This window comes from Nyctereutes procyonoides, unplaced genomic scaffold (assembly GCF_905146905.1).
Source record: "Nyctereutes procyonoides isolate TBG_1078 unplaced genomic scaffold, NYPRO_anot_genome, whole genome shotgun sequence".
NCBI classification, from domain to species: domain Eukaryota; kingdom Metazoa; phylum Chordata; class Mammalia; order Carnivora; family Canidae; genus Nyctereutes; species Nyctereutes procyonoides.
Genome location: NW_026575043.1, coordinates 55,095,369 through 55,115,137, shown reverse-complemented (window position 1 = coordinate 55,115,137; position 19,769 = coordinate 55,095,369). Strand labels below are relative to the sequence as shown.

Genomic DNA, 19,769 nt, shown 5'->3' with positions numbered 1-19,769 from the left:
GAGGCGGGGGCAGCCGGACGGTCCACGACCCGCGGGCGGGCCCCTTTAACCCTTCCCAACCCACCCGCGTCGGGCCCGCCCCCGCGTTCGGCCCGCCCCCGGATTGGCCAGCCCCGACTCGGCACGCCCCCGGGGTTCGACACGCCCCCATTGGCCCGTCCCCGAAACCACTCTTAAAGGGACCGCGTCTAATTCCCCAATCCCCAGTGCCTTACTTAACCCAGGCAAGAGGCCTAGAGCCCTGAGACCCACCGCGCTACCAGTCGCTGCAGCCTTAGGCCTGGAGTGGGAAATGGGAAATCCTCCCTGACTAGCATTGCCAGATTTAGCAAATTTAACTCCTAGCTAAATCTGAAAAACAACTCTGCTGAAAATGTGTACTTTATTGGGAAAAAAAAGAATGCAGCACATTGGGGGCGTTTTTGACAAAGTCAATAGAGGACTGTATTATATGCATAGGGTGCCTGGCAACCCTACCCGCTGTCCCAGTGAAGAGGGAAAGTCCTGGAATGGGAGGTGTGGGTTCGGGTCCCACTGAGTCATTTGATCCCTGCGGGCCTTTGAGAAGTCACTTCACTTCTCTAGACCTCTGTTTCCTCACCTGGAAGATACAGTCATTGTAAATAAAGTTCATGGCACACAGTAGGTGCTTTCAGCAAACAGGAACAGCTATTCTTCTTGCTCCACCCAAAATAACAGGGTTCTAACTCCCTGGACCTTTATTTATTTCCTGCTCTTGCTGCCACCCTCCAGAACTAGTCATCGTCCAGTCCTGGCCTGAAGATGAGAGGAACATGTAGATGTATTCATTCTACAGCCTCTTACTAAGCACCGGCTGTGTGCCAGGCACTGTTCCTGAATCAGTCAACAACTGGATTCCGAAGTGATTTCTGCTAGGAAGACAACCAGCCATGGCAATCAGGCAGAAAGAATGGGAGTGAGATTTTAGACAAGGTGGTCAGAAACAGTCTCTCTGAGAAGAAACCTGAATGAAATGAGAGAGAGAGCCATGTAGATATCCCAGAGAAGCATGTCCCAGGCAGAGGAAACAGCAAGTGCAAAGGCCCTGAGATAGGACCATCCCAAGTATGTTTGAATAACAGGGAACAGGCCCAGTGGAGCTGTAGCCAAGTGGGCAAGTGGAAGAATAGTAGGAAATGAGGTCAGAGAGTATTGGTAAAGCCAGGTTGTTTGGGGCCTTGTGGATCATAAGAAAGATCTCACTTTTACCGTTAGAAGAATGGGGAGCCATGAGAGGGTTTTGAGAACACGAGAGGAACACGGTCTATCTTAGGTTCAACATGGTCTCTGGGTGCTATGAGGAGTTTGGACTATAGAGAGAAGAGTAGAAGCAGGAGACCAGGGAGGATGCTCTTATAGTAATCTAAGCAAGTGATGGTGGTGGCTTAGAGCAAAGCAGAAGCCATGGGGTGGAGAGGAGTGGTTGTATTCTAGAGCATGTCTGATAGTGAAGCAAGCACAGAGGAGAGTGGGGCCAAGACCCTCAACATGGAGACAGATACCTAGTGGTATCTAATAGTGGCTGAGCCCCTGAATCTACCTATACCTGATGCTAACATAATTCTTCAACCAGGAGAGGCTAGCTGGAATTTCCACAAATGTAGACACCAGATAAGGAAAATGCCATGCACAAAGGCTTCTGGGTCTGATGTGGGGAAAATCTCCCCAGAGATCTATGAACCTTGACTCTCAGAACCCCTCATACTGCAATTGAGGTTTGGCATGGGTGAAAGAGGCAGAAATCAGAAAGCGCCCTGACATTCTTTAAAAAAAAAAAATTCCTTATTATTTATTTTAATTTTAATTGAGGTGAAATTCACATAACAAGAAATTAATCATTTTATTTATTTTTTTGAATTTGGATATTCATATTGTGTTTAAGCAATCAACTATTTTTAAAAATATTTTATTTATTTATTCATGAGAGAGAGAGAGAGAGAGAGGCAGAGAAACAGGCAGAGGGAGAAGCAGGCTCCATTCAGGGAGCCTGACATGGGACCCGATCGCGCGTCTCCAGGATCGCGCGCTGGGCTGAAGGCGGCGCTAAACCGCTGAGCCATCGGGACTGTCCTATTTATTTTTTAAATGTTTATTTTTTGAGTAATCTCTACACCCAGTGTGGGGCTTGAACTCACAACCCGAGATCGAGAGTTGCATGCTCCACCAACTGAGCCAGCTAGGCACCCCCAAAATTAACCATTTTAAAGTAAACATAACATATAGCATGGTGACTGGTTGATAACACGGTTTGTATAATTTAAAGAAAGTAGAAATTGCTCTTCCCCCTGAGCGGCCTGAGGTAAACTCCGAAAATGGTTCCCTACTCGCTGGACCCAGAAAACCCTACAAAATCATGCGAGTTGAGAGGTTCAAATCTTCATGTTCACTTTAAGAACATGCATGAAACTGCCCAGGCCATCAAGGGTATGCATATCCGAAAAGCCACCAAGTACCTGAAAGACATCACTTTGCAGAAGCAGTGTGTGCCATTCTGTTGCTACAATCGTGGAGTTGGTAGGTGTGCGCAGGCCAAACAGTGGGGCTGGACACAGGGTCGGTGTCCCAAGAAGAGTGCTGAATTTTTACTGCACATGCTTAAAAATGCAGAGAGTAATACTGAACTTAAGGGTTTAAATGTAGATTCTCAGGAATCCCTGGGTGGCTCAGCGGTTTAGCGCCTGACTTTGGCCCAGGGCGTGATCCTAGAGTCCCGGGATCGAGTCCCACATCATGCTCCCTGCATGGAGCCTGCTTCTCCCTCTGCCTGTGTCTCTGCCTCTGCCTCTCTGTCTCTGTGTCGTTCATGAATAAATAAATAAATAAAATTTTTAAAAAATAATAATAATAAATGTAGATTCTCTGGTCATCGAGCACATCCAGGTGAACAAAGCCCTCAAGATATGACATAGAATTTAGAGGGCTCGGGATCCCTGGGTGGCACAGCCGTTTGGCACCTGCCTTTGGCCCAGGGCGTGATCCTGGAGACCCGGGATCGAAACCCACGTCAGGCTCCCCGTACTTGGAGCCTGCTTCTCCCTCTGCCTATGTCTCTGCCCCCCTCTCTCTCTCTGTGTGTGACTATCATAAATAAATAAATAAATAACATTAAAAATATATATATAGTTAAAAAAAAAAGAATTTGGAGGGCTCATGGCCGGATTAACCCACATATGAGCTCTTCCTGCCACATCGAGATGATTCTTACTGAAAAAGAGCAGATTGTTCCTAAACCAGAAGAGGAGGTTGCACAAAAGAAAAAGATATCCCAGAAGAAACTGAAGAAAAAACCTTGTGGCCCAGGAGTAAATTCTGCATAGAATAAACGCAAATAAAAATAAAATAAATAAATAAATAGAGTAGAACTTAAATGCTCCCACCAAAAAAAAAAAAAAAAAGAAAGAAAGAAACACTAAAACACATTAATGAATGTGTTAACCAAGGGAGCGGAATCTTCACAATACTTATATATGTATAAAATCAGGGATCCCTGGGTGGCGCAGCGGTTTGGCGCCTGCCTTTGGCCCAGGGCGCGATCCTGGAGACCTGGGATCGAATCCCACGTCGGGCTCCCGGTGCATGGAGCCTGCTTCTCCCTCTGCCTGTGTCTCGGCCTCTCTCTCTCTCTCTCTCTCTGTGACTATCATAAATAAATAAAAAAATTTAAAAAAAAAAAAAAAAAAAAATAAAATCATCACGATGTATGTTTTAAATATATTTTCTTTGTCAATTATACCTCGATAAAGCTGAAAAGAAAGAAAGAAAAGAAAAAAGATACAGCTCCCAACTTTAAAAAGTCACCAGTACAGGGGCCCCTGGGTGGCTCAGTCAGTTAAGCGTCCAGCTCTTGGTTTTGGCTCAGGTCATGATCTCGCCTGTTGTGGGACTGAACCCCACTTCAGTCTTCCTCCCTCTGCCCTTCCCTGCTCGCGCACACGCGCTCTCTCTAAAATAATTTTTTTAAAGTCATCAGCACAAAAGAAACAATTCAGTGACATTTAGTACATTCATGATGTATAATCACCAACACTATCTAGTTTCAGAACATTCCTGTGACTCCAAAGTAAAATCCCATATCCATTAGCAAGCACTCCCCATCCTCCCCTCCTCCCAGCCCCTGGCAACCACCAATCTACTTTCTTTTTTTCCATGGAAGTATAGTTGACCCATAATGTTACATTAGTTCCAGGTGTACAACACAGTGATTTGAGAACTCTGTACTGCTCTGTTCACCACAAGCATAGCCACCATCTATCACTGTGCACCACTATTACAGTATTATTGACTGTATTCCCTATGCTGTCCTTTCCATCCCTGTGACCAGGCTTCCATAACTAGAACCTGTACCTTCCACTCTCTTTCCCCATTTTCCCCATATCCACTCTCCTTCTCACTGGCAACCACCAGTCTGTTCTCTGTATTTGTGGGTGTTTCTGGTCTTTGTTGTTGTTTGTTCATTTGCTCTGTTTTTTAGATTCCACATATAAGTGAAATTATGTGATATTCATCTTTCTCTGACTTATTTCACTTAGCACTATACCCTCTAGGTCCATCCATGTTGCTGCAGATGGCAAGATTTCATTCTTTTTTATGACTAATATTCCATTGTATATGTACAGCACGTCTTTTTTTTTAAGTTTATTATTTATTTATTTATTTATTTATTTATTTATTTATTTATTCATGAGAGACAGAGAGAGAGAGAGGCAGAGACACAGGCAGAGGGAGAAGCAGGCTCCATGCAGGGAGCCTGACGTGGGACTTGATCCCGGGTCTCCAGGATCAGGCCATGGGCTAAAGGCAGCGCTAAACCACTGAGCCACCCGGGCTGCCCAGCACATCTTTATCCATTCATCTATGGGGACACTTGAGTTGCTTCCATATATTAGCTATTATAAGTAATCCTGCAATAAACACAGGGTTGCATATATCTTTTCAAATTAGTGTTTTTGTTTTCTTTGGGTAAATGCCCAGCAGTGGGATTACTGGATCATATGGTATTTCTATTTTTAAGTTTTTGAGGCATCTCCACACTATTTTCCACAATGTGGAAATTGGTTGCACCAATTTACCTCTCCACCATCAGCAGGGTTCCTTTTTCTCCACATCCTCACCAACATGTGTTATTTCTTGTTTTGTTTTGTTTTTTAATTCTAGCTATTCTTATAGGTATGAGGTGTTACCTCATTGTGGTTTTAATTTGTATTTCCCTGATGATGGGTGATGTTGAACATCTTTTCATGTGTCTATTGGTGATCTGCATGTCTTCTTTGGGAAAATGTCTACTTATGTCTTCTGCCTATTTTAATTGGGTTACTTGTTTTTGGGGTGTTGGGCTGCAGGAGTTCTTTATATATTTTGGATATTAACCCCTTATTGGATATATCATTTGCGAATATCTTCTCCTATTCAGTAGGTTGCCTCTACTTTCTGTTGCTGTGGATTTGTCTATTCTGGATATTTCATAGAAGTGGGATCATAGTATGTGGCCTTTGGTGCCTGGCTTCTTTCACTTGGAGCAGTGCTTTCAATGTCCATCTACCTTACAGTGTTTACCAGTACTTTATTTCTCTATGGCTGATTCATATTTCTTTTTTTTTTAAGTAGGTATTCTTTTTTTTTTAAGATTTTTTTTTAATTTATTCAGAGAGAGAGGCAGAGACAGGCTCCTTGCAGGAAGCCTGACACGGGACTCGATCCCGGGTCCCCAGGATCACACCCCGGGCTGCAGGCGGCGCTAAACCACTGTGCCACCAGGGCTGCCCTGATTCATATTTCACTGTACAGTTAGGCTACATTTGGTTTATCTTTTCATCCACTGAGGAATATCCTGTCATTCCCACCTTTGGCTGCTATGAATAGCGGAGCATCTTTGTGGCTCGGACCTGCAGAGGGCTGGAGAAGAGGCCGTGATTTAGAAGGTCTGGAAAGGGGAATTTGAGAACCAGAAGTGAGTTGTGGCTGCTGTTACCAGTCCTGATGATTTTACCTCCAGACCATGTCTGAGTATGTCACTTCTCTATCCTTGCCACCACTTCCCCATCCCAGGCCACCATCACTCTCAGCTCTCACTAGGACAGCTCCAGTGGCCTTATCTCTGGTCTGCCATCTGCCCCTCTGACCTCTGCTCCCATGGAATCCATCTTCCATTGAGGGAATCCTGGCAAAACTTAAGGCAAACCAAGTCATGGCACTCTCTTGCTCAGAGTCTTTCCGTGGCTCTCCACTGCCTCAGAAGCAGATCCACCTCCTCCCTGTGAATGACAGGGTCCTGCATGACCTGGACTCTGCCCACCCCTCCAGCTCCTCATGCATGGTGTTCTGTCCCCACTCCCTCAGCTTCAGCCACCTGGCTGCCCTCTGCTCCCATGGTGCACCAGGCTCTGGGCCTCGGCATGGCACGTGTGGTTCACTTGAAGGCTCCTCCTCCAAGGCCTCACTCAGCCATCACCTCTTGAAGGTGTGTGATGCCCTACCCCATCCCTCTGAGTCCAGTGCCTTCGTTTTCTCCAGTCATTCTTTCCAACAGCATTTATCGATCATGACTCTGTCCCACCCATGAGGGATAAAGGTTAAAAAGACAGATAAGTCCATACATGTTCATAGTAGCAATATTCCCAGTAACCAAAAGGTGAAAGCAACCCAAGTGTCCATCGATGGAAGAATAGATAAATAAAATATGGTGCATCCATAAAATGGAATATAACTCAGCCATAATTAAGGAATAGAGTTCTGGGGTACCTGACCGGCTTGGTTGGTAGAGCACATGACCCTTAATCTTGGGGTTGTAAGTTCAAGTCCTATGTTGGGTATAGAGATAACTTAAAAATAAAATATTTAAGGGAACCTGGGTGGCACAGTTGGTTAAGCATCCAACTCTTGGTTTCTGCGCAGGGTCATGATCTCAGGGTTGTGGGATCCAGTCCTGCATAGGGCTCTGTGATGAGCACAGAGTCTGCCTGGGAGTCTCCCTCTTCCTCTGATCTTCCCCCAAAAAAAATCTTTTATTTTTTTTCCAAAAAAAAAAGTCTTTTAAGAATAAATAAGAATTAATAAAATGGTCAATTTTATGCCATATGAATTCACTTCAATAAATTTTTAAAAAATATTTATATTTAGGGGTGCCTGGGTGGCTCAGTTGGTTAAGCATCTGCCTTCAGCTCAGGTCATGATCCCAGGGTCCTGGGATCAAGCCCTGCCTCAGGCTCCCTGCTCAAGGGAAAAGTCTGCTTCTCCCTTTCCCTCCCCATTCGTGTACTCTGTCTCACTCTGCTTTCTCTCAAAAACAAAATCTTAATAAACACAAATATTTATGTATTTAAATACATATGTATTTATTTATTATTTATTATTTATTTATTATTTATTTATTAGATTTTATTTATTTATCCATGATAGACACACACACACACACACACACACACACACAGAGAGAGAGGCAGAGACACAGGCAGAGGGAGAAGCAGGCCCCATGCCGGGAGCCTGACGTGGGACTCGATCCCAGGATTTCAGGATCGTGCCCTAGGCCAAAGGCAGGTGCTAAACCGCTGAGCCACCCAGGGATCCCTAAATACATATGTATTTAAAATAAGCCCTACAGGGACACCTGGGTGGCTCAGCAGTTGAGCATCTGCCTCTGGCTCAGGTTGTGATCCTGGGGTCCTGGGATCGAGTCCCACATCAGGCTCCCTGCATGGAGTCTGCTTCTCCCTCTGCCTATGTCTCTGCCTCTCTGTGTGTGTGTGTCTCTCATGAATAAATAAAATCTTTAAAAAAAAATAAAATTAGCCCTACACCCAGCGTGGGGCTCCAGCTCATAAGCCCAAGACCAAGAGTCTCATGCTCTTACCAACTGATGCCCCTTCAATAAATTGTTTTTTTAAAAAACAGACAAGTGCTCTTTCCCTCTCTTACCAGAGGGAAGGGGGGGGTGGGAAGTGAATCAACATTCATACAGTACATTAGATGCAATTAGGAGTCAAGAGGAAAAATAAAGCAGGGGAAGAATATTGGAACTGTGAATGACAATGAGGTTGCCCTTTTAGCTAGGAGAGGCCAAGGAAGACTTCCCAGAGAAGGTGGTTTTCAGTAAAGACCTGAAGGCAATAAGGGCACAAACCATGCAGATATCCAGAGGGAAGAGCATTCTTGGCAGAGGGAACAGCAAATGCAAAGCTTCAGGGGCAAGAAACATATCAAGGAGGCTGGTATGGCTGGAGAAGAAAGAGCAAGAAGGGAGGAGAGGTGAGATGAGGCCCGTGGGCTTTTGTCAGAAGGCTAGATGAGGAGGAACTCCCAAGAAGGCCAGAGGCCACATGAGATAGGAAACACACACACACACACACACACACACACACATACACACCACAGGAGAAAACAACTATAGGTGGTGTCCTTGGGTTTGATGACTGTGCCTAGCCTGTGACACAACCCAAGGCCCCCTTAGAAGGTAGGTCCTGGGTGACTGGAACATGACTCGGGGCCTGAGCAGTCGTCCTGGGAAGGTGCCCACAGGACCTGCCATCTTGCTTCCAGATCTTGCCTTCCCCCTTGGCTCAGCCACCAGCAGGGGAAGACAGTGCTCCAAGCTGGGGTTTGGGAACAGAGTCTCCTTCCACAGTGACTGCCCCACCCCAACAATGGGCAGGACCAGCCAGCCCCCAAGGAGGAACTGAAATTGTCTTCCACCACCACATGCTGGCCTGGCACACCGCTTGCTGTGAAGCACATGGGGGGAAGGGGAATGACAGGAAAGGCCAGAGCCCCTGACTTCATAGATCTTTCCTCTGGTATCCGTGTACCACCAGCCTGAGGCTGGGTCATGGGTGTGAGTGAAATTTGGCTGAAGGCATAGAGACCTGGAAGGTCCTGCCTGCACATTGCATAGTGTTGGCCAACTCCTCTCCTTGTTCCCGCTCTCTCTTATGGGGTCTCTCTTCCCCCTTCTCAAATCCTCTCCTTGCCACTGACCACCCGCCTCCCTTCCACCAATTCCTGAATCCTTTCTCCCAAGGATTTAAACCTCTTTCTCTGAGTTTCACCTGCTCATTAGTTAAAAGTAGGTTCTGCATCCAACTTGGGCTTGAACTCAAGATCCTGAGATGCAGTCACATGCTCTACCAGCTAAGCCAGCCAGGCACTCCTTGCAACATGTATTGCTAATCTGCCCGGGCCAAATTCTTTTTTTTTTTTTAATCTTTTTTTTTTTATTTATTTATGATAGTCACAGAGAGAAAGAGAGGCAGAGACATAGGCAGAGGGAAAAGCAGGCTCCATGCACCGGGAAGCCTGATGTGGGATTTGATCCCGGGTCTCCAGGATCACGCCCTGGGCCAAAGGCAGGCGCCAAACCGCTGCGCCACCCAGGGATCCCCCAAATTCTTTATACACAGACCCTCAACTGAATCCTCAAACCAAGGCTCAGAGGTGAGTAACGTGCCTGTGGTCACACAGTAAGGGGCTGAGCCGGCACTAGCTGGCTCCACCTCAAATCCAAAGAAATGTTACTCCAGTGCTGCCCTAGCAACATCTACAAAGGAATAAGCCCTTCCCTTGACATAAACCATGCCCCTGACTTTGATATGTATATTAAGTGGGATTTGTTTTTCTTCCTACTAGACCATGTTGGGGCCTGGAAGGAGATGGGGCTGGCTTGCATGGTGGTCCCTGAGCCACACCCACAATTGTGGAAGGGCCCAGGGAGTGTGGCATTTGCCCCTGAAGCCCCAGACTCATAGAGGAACTTGTAGCCATGCTTTGAGCTGGAAATTAATGGATTCACTGTGTATAAGTGGGTTCCAATCCCCACTCATATTTTCAAGCTGTGTGACCTTCAGCAAGTCATTAACCTCTCTGTGTCTTGGTTTCCTCATCTGTAAAACAGAAAACATAACAGTGTCATGTCATCCTGTCCCCCACCCCATATCTCGTAAGGTGTTGTGAGGGGTTTCAGGAATAGTAGCTCATGTTTACTGAGCCCTTGCTGTGTGTTTTTCTTCTCATGCAATGCTGAGAAGTAGGAATGACAATCGCCATCGTACAGATAAATAAATCAAGATGAAACGGGCTGCTTGAACTCATGCAGCGAGCAATGTGAATTTGAATCCAGGCAATCTTCCTTTGAGTCTAAATCCTTGAGTCTAACCCCATCTGGTTAATAATATAAAGCCCTCAGAACAGTGGTGGCAGATAGTAAATGCTCAATAACTGTTAGGTGTTATTACTTTCTGCTCGCATGTTTTGGTTGGCAGTTCAACATTTTCAAATAATAGAAAAATTTTAAAACAGGAGCACCTGGGTGGCTCAGTCAGTTAAGCATCTGACTCTTGATTTGGGCTCAGGGTCATGATTTCAGGGTTGTGGGATCCAGCCCCACATCGGGCTCTGCACTCAGCAGAGTGCAAAGTGGTGGTGGGTGGGGTGGTCTGCTTGAGATTCTCTCTCCTTCTTCCTCTGCCCCTCCTTTCCCTCTAAAATAAATAAATACATCTTTAAAAGAAAAAAGACAAATTTAAAAACAACTAAGTCGTTGCCTGGAAAATGTGTTGTTTGGGGGTAAAGAAAATCAAAATATAGGGCCTGTGGGGGGAATTTCTTTCTTTTTTTTTTAAGATTTTATTTATTTATTCATGAGAGAGAAGCAGAGACATAGGCAGAGGGAGAAGCAGGCTCCATGCAAGGAGCCCGACATGGGACTCAATCCCGGGACTCCAGGATCACGCCCTGGGCTGAAGGTGGCACTAAACCGCTGAGCCACCTGGGCTGCCCTGTGGGGGGAATTTCTAATTTAAAATTTCTTAATTAAAAATATTAACAGAAACAGGGCACCTGGGGTTCAGTATCAGTCAGTGAAGTGTCTGCCTTCGGCTCAGGTCATGGTCCCAGGGTCCTGGGATTGGGCCCCAAGTGCTCAGCAGGGAGTAGGATTTTCCCTCTCCTTCTGCCCCTACCCCCACTCATATGTGCTCTCCCTCTCAAATAAATAAATAGTCTTTTTTTTAAATTTTATTTATTTATTTATGATAGTCACAGAGAGAGAGAGAGAGAGACAGAGACAGAGACACAGGCAGAGGGAGAAGCAGGCTCCATGCACCGGGAGCCCGATATGGGATTCGATCCCGGGTCTCCAGGATCGCGCCCTGGGCCAAAGGCAGGCGCCAAACCGCTGCGCCACCCAGGGATCCCCAATAAATAGTCTTTAAAAAAAAATTAACCGGGACAGCTGGGTGGCTCAGAGGTTGAGCATCTGCCTTTGGCTCAGGTCATGATCCTGGGGTTCTGGGATTGAGTCCCACGTAGGGCTTCCCAGTGAGAGCCTGCTTCTCCCTCTGCCTATGCTTCTGCCTCTCTCTCTGTGTGTGTGTCTCTCATGAATAAATAAATCTTTAAAAAATTAAAAAATAAAACAATTAACAAAAACAAAAATTAAAAAGTATGGTGCCAGACCTGGGTTCGAATCCTGACTTGGAGTCTGAGTAGCTATGTGACCTAAGGCAAGCCACCTTCACCTCTCTGGGCCTCAGTTTCCTTATCTGAAAAACAGAGCTAAGGGTTGTTGGAAGAATTCAGTGAACTTTGAGGCCCTTGCTAACTTGTCACTGTTCATTTATCTAAGAGCTCACTTACTGATTATCTGTCTTCCAGCATGAGAACAGACTACAGTACAGTGTCAGGCACATAGTAGGGGCTCAACAGATCTCAGCCTGATGGGCAGAGTGTCTGTCTTCCTGCCTCCATGGTGCCCCAGCTCCTTTCAGCCTGCCTGACACCTGCTACTGCACACTTCCAGCCCCAAGATCATGTCCTTGTCTCCTGTTTCAGGCATGAGAGACCATGAGGGACCTTGTGTGGGGTATGGCTCCTGGGAGGCCCCACTGGTGCCCTTTGGCAGGAGTCTCACAGTGGCCAAGTGACTAAAGGCTGCATACAAACAGGCTCCAGCCAAAGTGAGATCTGATGAACTCACATGGTTGAGAAGTCTAAGACTTTTCAGGTATGGCTGGATCTGGATGCAGACATCAACAAGACTCAGTTTCTCTGTCTCTGAGTTTTGCTTTGCTCTGAGTCATATTCATTCTGAGCTTATGTCCTCCCAGCTCTAAAATTTTAGAGTGGAATAAGACAATAAGACATAAGAGTAGAGTGGAATAGTCTTATCGGACTATTCTGCGTGCACCTGGAACTGATACTCACTGGTCCCATGGGTTCATCTGTCCATCCTTGAACCAAGCACTGGAGCAGCGATGGGAAGGTCAGCCCCACGGAACATCTTGAACTGAGACCACATGGAAAACCAGGTGCTGCTACCATCACAAGCAGAGATGAGGCAGTTCCCCTGATGGCCACCACCCACGGGCAACCATCTCAAAACCGAAGGGACCCCAGCATGGGAAAAATGGAAATGTGGGGCTCAGCTGCTCTCTGCACAGCCCCCCACCCTCAGCTTCCTACTTCAGCTTCTAAAAGTTCTGATGAATACGTCCCTCCCTCCTCTCCTCTTCTTTGCTCCTCCTCAACTCCGTCCTGTGGCTCCTGCTGCCTCAGAGAGGTGAAGTAACTTGCCCAAGGTCACACAGCCAGCCAACACAGCAGAGTCCGGAGGCTACCTGGGCAGCCACAGGGTCCTGCTCTGGGCTCAGGAGTAAGCCAGGGCCAAGGCACTCCCCTAGCCCAGCCCTGGAGAGGCCACAGAGTACCCTGCAGCCTCCTCATCCCACCTGCCTCTGCCCTCAAGTTTGTGCCTGCTCTGTGGCTCCATTTTCTCCCTTCCCAGTAGCCACTTTCTGTCCTTCTCTGTGCATCTCAAGGCTTCACTCCCCCAGAAAGGACCCAACTGCCTTGGGGCCATCCTTGAGCATAGAGCCCTTCTGCTCACCTTGAAGCCACACTCGGTCACCTGATGTGGCTACAAGCACCGTCACTGCGGTAGCAGAGCCACCCCAACTGACCTGCAGGTGAGGAGTGGCCTGATCTCACACTTGGGTCGCATCCTCTGTGGGACCATCCCCAGCCTCTGTCAGGTGGAGGGGTGGGGGGAAGAGACCAACTTCCCAGCCTCAAGTAGCCCATTTGGGGGTTAAGATCAGCCTGTAGGGGATCAGAGGAATAGAGGAGACACATCTCCAAACCCCTCCAGAACCCACTCCTGTACCTAACCCCCTTTTTTTTTTTACATTTTTTTAAATTGAGAATTTCACATAAAGTTAATCATTTTAAAGTGCACAATTCAGTGGCATTTAGCACATTCACAAATGTCCTACAACCACCACAGCTACCTACTTCCAAAATATTTTCTTTCTTTCGATTTTATTTACTTATTCAGGAGGGAGAGAGAGAGAGAGAGAGAGAGAGAGAGAGAGAGAGAGAGAGAGAGAAAGGCAGAGACACAGGCAGAGGGAGAAGCAGGCTCCATACAGGGAGCCCGACATGGGACTCGATTCCAGGTCTCCAGGATCAAGCCCTGGGCTGAAGGCAGCTCTAAACCGCTGAGCCACCCGGGCTGCCCCTAAAATATTTTCATCCCCACAAAAGGAAGCCCCATTCTTAGACTCAGACACTGCCCATTCTCCCTCCTCTGATCCAGAACAAACACCAACCTGTGTTCTGTTTCTGTGAATTTACCCCTTCTGCAGATTCATGTAAATGGAATTATACAACATGTGACCTTCTGTGTCTGGCTTCCTTCACTCAGCAAAAAACCCAGGTTTTTTGAGGGGGGGGGTGTTGTTTTATTTTTTAATTCTATTTGAGTCTTTCTTTTTCTTTCTTTCTTTCTTTCTTTCTTCTTTCTTTCTTTCTTTCTTTTCTTTCTTTCTTCTTCTTTCTTTCTTTCTTTCTTTCTTTCTTTCTTTCTTTCTTTTCTTTCTTTCTTCTTTCTTTCTTTTTCTTTCTGTAATCTCTATACACCCAACCTGGGGTTCAAACTTATGCCCCAAGGTCAAAAGTCACATGCTCTTACAACCCAGCCAACCAGGTGCCCCTCACTCAGCATATTATTTTGAGGGTCATCGTGTTGTATCATATGTCAGCACTTCCTTTTTATGGAAGATAAAAGATCCCATTTTGTTTGTCCATTCATCCATTGATGGACATTTGGGTTGTTTCTATCTTTTGTCTGTTGTGAATACTGCTACTATGAACATTCATATACCCAACTGTCTGAGTACTTGTCATCAATTCTTTTGGGTTTATACTTTAGCTAACATTTTGATGCTTTTTTAAAATTTTTATTTATTTATGTATGATAGTCACAGAGAGAGAGAGAGAGAGGCAGAGACACAGGCAGAGGGAGAAGCAGACTCCATGCACCGGAAGCCTGATGTGGGATTCGATCCCGGGTCTCCAGGATCGCGCCCTGGGCCAAAGGCAGGCGCTAAACCGCTGCGCCACCCAGGGATCCCTTGATGCTTTTTTTTTTTTAAAGATTTTATTTATTTATTCATGGGAGACATACAGAGAGAGGCAGAGACACAGGCAGAAGAGAAGCAGGCTCCCTGTGGGGAGCCTGATATGGGACTCGATCCCAGGACCCGGGACCACACCCTGAGCCAAAGGCAGTTGGTCAACCACTGAGCCACCCAGGTGCCCCCTTGATGCTTCTTTTAGTGGAGATAGGGGAGGTTCGTATCAAGGTTTTTTTTTTTTCATTACCCACTCCGTGCAAAGGGAGGGGACCTGAGAACAGGTTTAGCTAATAATAATAATAATAATATAATAGCATATCATTGACTGAATGTCCTGTGCTACACACATAATTTCATTTAATATTCAGAAATATTTTGTGAGGTAGGTATCATTCTCATCCCCATTTTGTAGATGAGGAAACTGAGACTTAGGTCAAGCCAAGCACAAAGGGGATAGAACCAAGGCCTGCATAACAACTGTGTGCTTTGGAATCACCATCCACCAATTATCACTCAGTACCTACTTTTTGTTTGGTCATAACACGAGATTTTGAAGCACCTGATGTGTACATGATTCGTGCTGCATGCCAGTGATTCAAATGTGAGCGAAACATCAGCCTTACCCTTCCAGGAACTCCAAGTCTTCAGCATGTGCAGACAGATGAATGAGAAATTGCACCAGAAGGGACGAGCCCCCATTCCTCAGAGGGTTGATGCAGAGGGTGCCAGAGGAGGCCAGAAGAAATGACATCCTCAGGGAACTGGAGTAGACTTCAAGCACAGGTCACATTTCAGGTGGTTTTGAAGGATGTATAGGAGTTTGCCAAGCAGAGGAGAGGGAAAGGGAATGTCAGGCAGTGAAAATAGAGTGGGCAAAGTTCTGGAAACACGAGGCAGGGAACAAAAAGAAGTCTGATGGGGCAAGAGCACAGAGCATTTGGTGGATTTTGTCACAAGAGGAGGTCACTGAGGAGGAAACTATGAAGGGGCCGGGTATGTCCGGCTGAGGCTTTTGCATTTTATTCCGAAGGTAATAGCCTTGGAGGGTTTAGAGCAGGGGAGAGACATGGCACGTAACCAAATTTGTGCCTTGGAAATTAAGAACAACGTTTATTGAGCATTTATTGCGCAGCGGGGACTTTTACATGAATTATTTTAAGTTAATTTTCACTACAATCCTATGAAGTAGGTTCATCCCTCATCCACATTTTGCCAATGAGGAACCTGAAGCTCAGAGAGCCCAAGTCGCTTGCCCCGGGGGGCCCAGCACTAAAGGAAGAAGCCAGCCATTAAACCATGCCCCCAGGGGATCCCTGGGTGGCGCAGCGGTTTGGCGCCTGCCTTTGGCCCAGGGCGCGATCCTGGGGACCCGGGATCGAATCCCACGTCGGGCTCCCGGTGCATGGAGCCTGCTTCTCCCTCTGCCTGTGTCTCTGCCTCTCTCTCTCTCTCTCACTGTGTGCCTATCATAAATAAATAAAAAATTAAAAAAAAATTAAACCATGCCCCCAATTCCTGTTCTCGACCTTCGTGGCCATTTAACGGTGGTTGGAGGCATCAAACCCAGAGCCTGAGACGCTTCCCACCACCCCCCCGCCCCAAGGCTTGGCCCCACCCCCGGGTGGAGGGGCCCGGGCTGGGCGGGCAAGACCCGCGCCTACGGCTGCTCTGCGCACAGCTCCCCACAGCTCCCCAGCCCGCCGCCCCCAGGTCTGCCACCAGGGGGCGCCAGAGCAGCGTGCAATTCCGCAGCCGGGGAGGGCTCGCTCCCGGGAAGCTCGCGGCCGCACGCGGGTCCCCGGGCAGGGGTGGGGACCGCGGAAGTGACTTCGGTTGTGCGTCGTCTGCGGAGCTATTAGGGCCTTTAATTACCGGGATTGGAAGTGAATAATTATCTGCGGGGCCTCAGGCCATTGAGTCACTTCCCCTCTGAAAGCAGATTCCCCGAGTGGAAGAGGGGGCAGCTCTCAGTTCCCCGGGCTGGGCCGGCGGAGGGGGGCTGGGGGGGCGCGGGGCCGCCGCCGGCCACTCCAGCCAAGGTCGGAATTAGGCAGTGTGGGTGCAAACGCCTGACTTGCACCGGCCACTGCACCGCTGGCGTGCCTCAGTTTCCTCCTCTGTCAAATAGAGGGAAACGACATTCTTTATACAGTTGTTGGGAAGATGAAGTCGTGAACCCATGGGAAGCCCTCAAAATAGTGGCTGGCACGTGATGCCCTAATGATCACCAAATCTGCCAGGACTATCAGTAATGTCATCACTCGGGTTGCGCGGGAGTCCTGCGTCTAGGCCTTGAGTGCAGACCAGCGGCTTCAGCCGCTTGCCCGTTGTGTAACGTTGGGCACAGCGCTTCACCACATTGTGCCTCAGATTCCTCGTCTGAAAAATGAGGAAATTCCTAGCAAACCCCTCACCATGGGAAGGATTGCCTGCGATGGTCTGGGCTTGGTGCACACTTCCTGAAATGGAGTCCAAATTAAAAAAACAAAAAAGCAAAAAACTGTTCATCCTGCTTGGCGAGGACTTGGGATGATTTGAGAGGCAAAGGCGCTGGGAGGAAAGATAAAGAGAACCAAGATGGTGGGAAAGAAGCAGGGGTGCAGGTGGCATCAGGTACTTGCCCTCAGCGAATTACACCCCTAGGCCAGGAACCCCACTGCAGAGTTCTGACTACCTAAGCAGAAAGAGGGGCCCAGTTACATACTCCTTTTCTAGCTGAGGACTCCCTCTCCTGAACCTCCTAGCTTCAGTTGGATCCCAATGGGTGGGGAAAGGGTTGGTTGGACAACCCTAAAGCCATCTTGAGCACTCTAATAAATTACTCCCCAACCTAAGGGCTTGAAATGGTAAAAATATATTATTTCATACAGTTTCAGAAATATAGGAACTAGGTGTTTCTGGCTCAGGATCTTAAGGAGATTGTAGTAAAAAAACAAAACAAAACAAATGTGGGCTGGGGTTCCCCTCATCTAAAGGCTTAAATGGGACTTGGAGGAGCTGCTTCCAAGATGGTGCACTCATATGGGTGCTGGCAGGAGGCCTCACTCGGTTCCTTGCCATATGGGTCTCTCATAAAGCTACTTGAGTGTCCTCACGACAAGTGGGAGGAAAAGAAGCAGGGTTAGGGATGGAGAATGACCACAGAAGGAGCGGCTGTTTTATGTTTAGTGGTCAGAGGTCTCCGGGGAATAGAGGGAGGGATGGAAACCTCTGGTGGAAGGGTATCCTGGGCAGAGGGAATAGCCAGTGCAAAGGCTCTGAAGTGGGAACAAGAAGGTGAATTTGAGGAACAATGAGAAGCCCAGGGTCCTCTGGTTCTCATTCAATGCAGAACACTCACAGAGCACACCTCTTTAAGGATTAAATGTCCTACACAATTTCACTTCCCTTTACTCAACTATTATTCTGCCCATTTCCCAGGCTGGGGGCACTGAGGCTCAGAAAATGGAAGTCTTTTACCAGAGGTCCCACGGTAGTGGGGGGATAAAAGCCCAGGCCTGGGGAACTCCAGCACCAATTGTCCCAGTCCACTTAGTGGGGGCAGGGGAAGGCGTGACCTTAAACCCTCAGCCTGTTGCAATTCTGCCTCTGGTCCTCCCCCAAATTCTTGTCCTTCACACATCCAAAGTGCATTCATCCCATCCCAATAGCCCCCAAAGTCTTAATTCATTTCAGTATCAATTCAAAAGTCTAAAATCCCAAGTCTCACCAAAATCAGCTGTAAGGAAGACTCCAATTCCTCTCTGGCTGTGAAGTCCAACATGTTTCCAAAATATAATAGTGGGACTGACATTCCCACTCCAAAAGGGAGAAACAGGAAGGAAGGGAGACACAAGGGGATCCCTGGGTGGCTCAGCGGGTTGGCTCCTGCCTTCGCCCCAGGACTTGATCCCTGCGTGGAGCCTGCTTCTCCCTCTGCCTGTGACTCTGCCTCTCTCTCTCTCAAATAAATACATACAATCTTAAAAAAAAAAAAAAGAAAGAAAGAAAAGGAGAGACAAGTCCTGAGAAGTCTGAAACATTAAGACTCCAGAATAATCCTCTTGGCTTGATGCTCTGCCATCTAGGCACATGGGACAAGGAAGTCCCTCCTTCCAGACCCATTAGGGTTGGAGGTGGGAGGTCCTGCCTTCTGGACACACTGGGGTGGTGTTCCTGTGCCCAGAGATTACTGGGCAGTCGTTGGGCTCCTAAGGCTCGGTGCTGCTCTCTTGGCTTTGCTGGGTTAAGCTCCCGCCCCAGCATTCCAGGGATGGAATTGCTGGAATGGGACGCAGGTGGCTGTATCAGCTTGGAGTCATAGGAATATCCTGCAGGATGAGCACTGACTTGGTGAGGGCTCCAGGTGGCCCTCTGCCTGGGTGGAGCCTGGGCAGCTCCTCTGAAATCTGGGTGGAGGCAGTGATACCCCCACAGCTTTGCAGGGCACAGCACCCACTGCTGGAGACCAGCTGGAGCCACAGCTGGAGCAGCGAATGGTGGGAGTGGGGGGAGCTCAAAGCAATGGCCCCTCCCTTGAAATCCTCCTACCACTCGGGCCCTCGATGACCTCCAAAAGGCTTCTGGGGTCCTTCTTCTAATGTCTTGGACAGACACCCTCTGCAGCTCTCTTCTTTTTTTTCTGGGTCCCCACCAGAATCACCCTTAAATGGTCTATCCATGGCATGCTGGACATTTCCAGCCTCTACCCACTTCACCCAGTGCCAGAGCTGCTTCTACATTTTTAGGTATTTGTTACAATGGCTTCCACTTCTCAGTACCAATTTCCTGTCTTAGTCCATTCAGATTGCTATAATATAATAACATAGACCGGGTGACTCCTAAACAACAGAAATGTATTTCTTACAGTTCTGGAGGGTGGAAGCCCAAGATCAAGGCCCTGGCAGATTCAGTGTCTGGTAAAAGCCCCCTTTCTAGCTCAGAGATTATGTCTCCTGGCTGTTAACCTCTCTTGGCAGAAGCAGAGAGGGATCTCTTTAGGAGTCTCTTTTATAATCCCATGCATGAAGGCTCTGCTCTCAGGACCTAATTGCCTCCCAAAGGCCGCACCTCTTAATACCATCACTCTGGAGGTTTCAACAGTAGTTTTCAGAGGATATAAACATTCAGTCCATAGAGGCCAGACCAGGCACCCGGACCTCATTCTCACCTGTGGCCCAGACTTTGTTTCCAGTAAGGAGAGGATGGGTCTGCAGAAGCACCTTTTATGGATGTACACACCAAAGTCTCTACTCACTAGCTGGATGACCTTAGGCAATAGTCTTTTTTTCTCAAGCCTCAGTGTCCTCATCTGTAAAATGGGTGTAAGGATCTAGTGCCCACAAAGCTGATCTCTGTGGCCACCATTCT

The 19,769-nt window shown here is 47.6% G+C and overlaps 1 protein-coding gene across 1 annotated transcript; it reads left to right on the top strand.

The window, feature by feature from the left end:
* Window positions 1-2,333: 2,333 nt before the first annotated feature.
* On the top strand, window positions 2,334-3,278 carry LOC129507742 (60S ribosomal protein L17-like; the record flags this gene model as incomplete). The annotated part of the gene is made up of 4 exons (XM_055322391.1): window positions 2,334-2,679; window positions 2,876-2,910; window positions 3,030-3,036; window positions 3,145-3,278. Coding segments are annotated over exons 1-4 (522 nt in total), but the record flags the coding sequence as incomplete, so codon positions are not given.
* Window positions 3,279-19,769: the final 16,491 nt, after the last annotated feature.